Below are 4,649 nucleotides of genomic sequence, written 5' to 3'. Positions count from 1 at the left end.
TGGCTTGGAAAGCTTTATTGCATCTTGAAATCAACAGAAATTTCCATTTTGTGAGTGAAGATTTCAGAGATGAATCTTTATTTGACGTTCTCTTCGACTTCCTCAACTCTTGATGAGACAACCTTTCCATCGACCACTTCTTCCACAATGGTCTTTACTTTTCTGGTTTTTGATGGATCTAGAGACAAAAAATATAGATATAAATATATATATAATAAATCCACAATCAAGAAAACTCCATTTGTTTTAGACATAATTCTACTAGATACTGTATATCCTGGATGAATGAGAATCTTCATAGACAACTGTTTAGAGGACTTCACTATTGAAGGTGAAGTTGAGTTAAGATGAGACTTATGCCCAACAGTTTTTGCCCAACTCAAACTGTTCATTGCTAAGTTTCATGGTCGTCCTGCAAGTTACTGGTGTTTATTGTAGAAGAGGACAATGGCAAACAAAATGATGTGTTACCTTTTTTGGAGCTGGAAGATGATTGTGATGTGATTACTTGCACTGATGAACTGGAAGAACTAGAAGAAAGAAAATAAATAGTTTTCAATTGAACCAAAAAGTGATAATGTTTGCCCCTAAGTGCAACGGGGAGGCAAGGATCTGAGCAGGTTGTCTCCATACCTCAATTCTCCCTCCAGCAGGCGCCTGTATGTTTCAATCTCCATCTCCAGCCTGGTCTTAATGTCAAGGAGCTGCTTGTACTCCATGTTCTGACGTTCCATGTCGGACCTGATCTGCAGAAGTTGTTCCTCTAGGCTTCTGATACTGAGCTGGATGGTTTGAAGCTGGGCACCATAGCGGCCATCTGTTTCTGCCAGAGAGTCTTCAAGAGATTTTTTCTGAAAATCAAATTAGACTGTTATATTGATGTTTTATTATAGTAATGAGTGCTCTCTTTCATTGCAGATACAATTTCTTACTTATGGTTCTAGGCATGCACCAAGCCAGATCCAGTCATGCACTAAGGTAGAAGCAGGTAGAGGGGTGGCAGGGGCTACTGGCTTCCCTCTATTGGGGCCATCAGTATATATAGCCAGCTGGGTAAGGATCTGGCCTCTGATGTGTGCAAGTGACAGTCAAAACCAAAATTGGTAATGTTTCAGCACCTTGATCTGCTCAATGGCAAACACTTGAAAAATCATATATTGGCATTTAGATGAAGGGTTAACCCTCCTTGCCTTTCAAAAAGTACTGCATGAATGTCTAAAAATGGGCCCTGGTTTCATCACATTGATATTGCCAATATGTAGCACTTATGAGGAACAGTAACAATGACTATTCAGTTCTAGACCATTTACAATGGAGCTTACCATTGCCAGTTGAGATTGCAATTCAATTTCCAAGCTCTGAAGGCTGCGTCTGAGGTCGGATATTTCGCTCTTGCTTGACTGCACTAGTTCCACGCCTGTTAAAATCTCTTTCTTCAGCTCGCCACTCTGAAATGAAAAGGGGAAAATCCATCATCTGGTGGGTTCATAGTTTCTTCTTCTGTAAATGGTTGGTTGGAAGTCAATGTTGTACTAATTGGCTTCTATGTAAAGGTTGCATAATGTAAGTAAGGATGAGTTAGGGTATAAAGACACCCAGTAGCTACATTCAGCCTTTGCAAAACCTTCTATAAACTGATCCAGAGGAAATGTATAAGCATATATATAATGTATAAATATATAAGGGGACAATACAATAAACTATCTGATGTTTTATTTACCAACTGACACAAGGGCATCCATTCAAAATAGAAGAAAAGAGGTTCCATCTTAATATTTGGAAAGGGTTTGTTGCTGTGAAGCTGTGGGATTCTCTTTTCCTGAATCAGTTGAACTGGCTGATACATTAGATAGCTTCAAAAAGGGGGTGGGTGACTTTTTAACAAGTGATGGGGCTACTGAAAATATCTTGTAGTACAAAGTTGACCGGTCCATTTTCCATCATGGAGTCAGAAAGGAATTTTCTTCCCCTCTGAGGCTGCAGATGGGGTTTTCTGCCTTTCTCTAGATCAACTAGAAATTAGGCAGGTATCACTTAGAAAAAGGTTGAACTTGATGGACAAGTGTCTTTTTTCATCCTATGTTACTGTGTGTGTTAATCAAACTAATGCCACAGCAGGCAAAGTGGAGATGGGTTCTTCTAAACCCAAAAGGGAATTCAGATTAGTCCCACAGTGCAATCATTTACTGTATAGAAAGAGTCTTACCTTCTGGTTGAACCACAGCTCTGCATCCCTTCTGTTCTTCTCAGCCAGTGTTTCATAGTCGGCTCTCATGTTATTCAGAATGTTGGTCAGATCTGTGCCTGGAGCAGCGTCCATTTCTACAGTCACTTGGCCGGCAGCACTGCTCTTAGCAATGCTCATCTCCTGTGAGTAAAGAGTAAAACAGTTATGCAAGAACAATAATTTGCTAATAGGCAGGAGTCCTCTTTATCTCATTTCTACAAAACCTTCAATCCCTTCATGATGTTGCACAATTTTGCCAGCTCACCTCTTCATGGTTCTTCTTCAGGTAGGCCAGCTCTTCAGTCAAGCTCTCGATCTGCATCTCCAGGTCACCTCTAGCCAGGGTCAGCTCATCCAGGACTCTACGCAGGCCATTGATATCAGCCTCCACGCTCTGGCGAAGAGCCAGCTCATTCTCAAACCTTAAGAAGAGAACCACCGCGTTATAGTAATTCTCAGCACTGACCAATGTTTCAAGTATTACAACACCCCATTTTTACTTATTGGAGCTACATAAATGCAGCTTAGAATTATTTTGAACTTACTTCAGACGGAAGTCATCAGCAGCAAGTTTGGCATTGTCAATTTGCAGAACAACTCTTGAGTTATCAATGGTGGCAAAAAGGATCTAGAAACCAAAAAAAAATGAAGACTTTGTCATTGATGGTGAATAATGGTTAGCTATGCATTGAATTTCCATGAGTTACAGGATATATAAGTGCTAACACTTCTTCTCTTGACCCCACCTTTATCCAACACCAAGTTACTCAATGGAATGAGGTCATTGGCCTTTACTATGATGTCTGCACCATTGAAATACTTTCCAGTGCAGCTATGATGTATGATTGTTCTTCAACCTGTCATTTATGTATCCATCTAATGAGGTTAGAGAAACATTAGCCAGTCAAAGATACTGATTGCCTATTTGTTTAGGTGGAAACCTTTGACTCCCTTAGTACCTTCATGTAATTGTATACTAAATCCCCCCCCCCCACCCATATAAATGTCTACACATTATTTGCTTCAAACAGATGGGCAGGGAAATAACTTGCCCAAGAAACCAAATATTAACTGTCTGGTCTATTAAGAAAGAGTGAAAAAGGATGGATCTGGCTTATAATGCACAGAAAGGCTCATCAGATTGAGGAGTATTCTCAACTCAACTCAACTCAACTCCAGAATGCACAAATAACATCCAGGTATTCTTCATCCAAAACATAGATATTTATCTGTATTTATAGATATTCTATACATGGTAAGCTTGCAATCAACCTACATTCTTCTTATCAAGGTAATACAAAGCAGAAATGGTCTAGAGCAATAATAAAACAAATAAAACCAACTGTACCTTGCTCCTCAAATCAGTGATGATATCAAAGTATTTGCTGAAATCCTTAGCCCCTGCTCCAATGCCAGAGGTTCTTTGCTTCTCATACCACTCGCGGATCTTCAGTTCCAAGTCAGCATTGGCAGCTTCCAAGGCTCTCACTTTCTCAAGGTAGGCAGCAAGACGGTCATTGAGGTTCTGCATGGTTTGCTTGTCGCTTCCGCCAAAGCTGCTGAAGCTGGAACTAGCGGATGCTGCTCCAAAACCACCTGCAGAACTAGCGGAAAACCCAGAAGCTGCACCACCACCAAAGCCTGCTCCAAAGCCACCACCAAAGCTGCTGCCACCATAGCTTCCTCCACTAAAGCTTCCTCCACCAAAGCTAGCCCCATAGCCGCTGCCAAAACCACCACCTCCAGAGACACTTTTGCTCTGTACAGAATAAGAAGAGCTAGAACGCAGAGACATGGTGACTGTTATTGGAAGAGAATGCCTGACAACTCAGTCTGCACAAAACAGAATGTGTGTATGCAACTTTGACAGCCGGTATATATATACAGTGTATACAAAGAGTGGTGGGTGTTCCAGTTACATTGGGGACAACCTCCCAGAGCAAATACTTTTTTTTTTTTTTTTTTTGCTAGTTCAGCATCTGTTTCTAGAAAATCACCATTATCATCTGCCTATATTGACATATTATTGCCCTCAAGGATCCCTCAGGCTATTGGTTAGAAACTGGGAGAGGCAAATTCTTCTTTTTTTTCCATCCATTTCTCTTACCTTTCCCCAGGCAACCCTGCTGCCGGTCTACATTCCATCCTTTGGTAAAGGCTAGTTCAGTTCTGTGCAAAGCCGGTTCCCTCCCTGTGCCGAGCTGATGTGTTCTATCTTAGAGTTTCCAACCAAGTTTATGCATCAATATTACTATTAAGGGATAACAAAAGGTGCAGGATTTGTACAGGTATAGGACCTGTTATCCAGAATGAGATCTTTTTGTAATATGGATCTCCATACCATAAGTCTCCTGAGAAATGATTTAAACATGAAATAAACCCAATAGGACTGTTCTGCCCCCAATAAGGGGTAATTATATCT

At 40.8% G+C, this 4,649-nt stretch overlaps 1 protein-coding gene across 1 annotated transcript; it reads right to left on the bottom strand.

Annotated features, from left to right (window-relative positions):
* On the bottom strand, window positions 1-4,059 carry krt12.5 (keratin 12, gene 5). Its single transcript, NM_001123024.1, is given in 8 exon segments — window positions 1-178; window positions 472-530; window positions 634-851; window positions 1,323-1,448; window positions 2,207-2,368; window positions 2,493-2,649; window positions 2,773-2,855; window positions 3,576-4,059. Coding segments are annotated over 8 exon segments (1,353 nt in total). The 5' UTR covers window positions 4,023-4,059; the 3' UTR covers window positions 1-77.
* Window positions 4,060-4,649: the final 590 nt, after the last annotated feature.

Source organism: Xenopus tropicalis, chromosome 10 (assembly GCF_000004195.4).
Source record: "Xenopus tropicalis strain Nigerian chromosome 10, UCB_Xtro_10.0, whole genome shotgun sequence".
NCBI lineage: Eukaryota > Metazoa > Chordata > Amphibia > Anura > Pipidae > Xenopus > Xenopus tropicalis.
The sequence above is the reverse complement of the archived record's forward strand: the minus strand, read 5'-3'. Positions and strand labels throughout refer to the sequence as shown.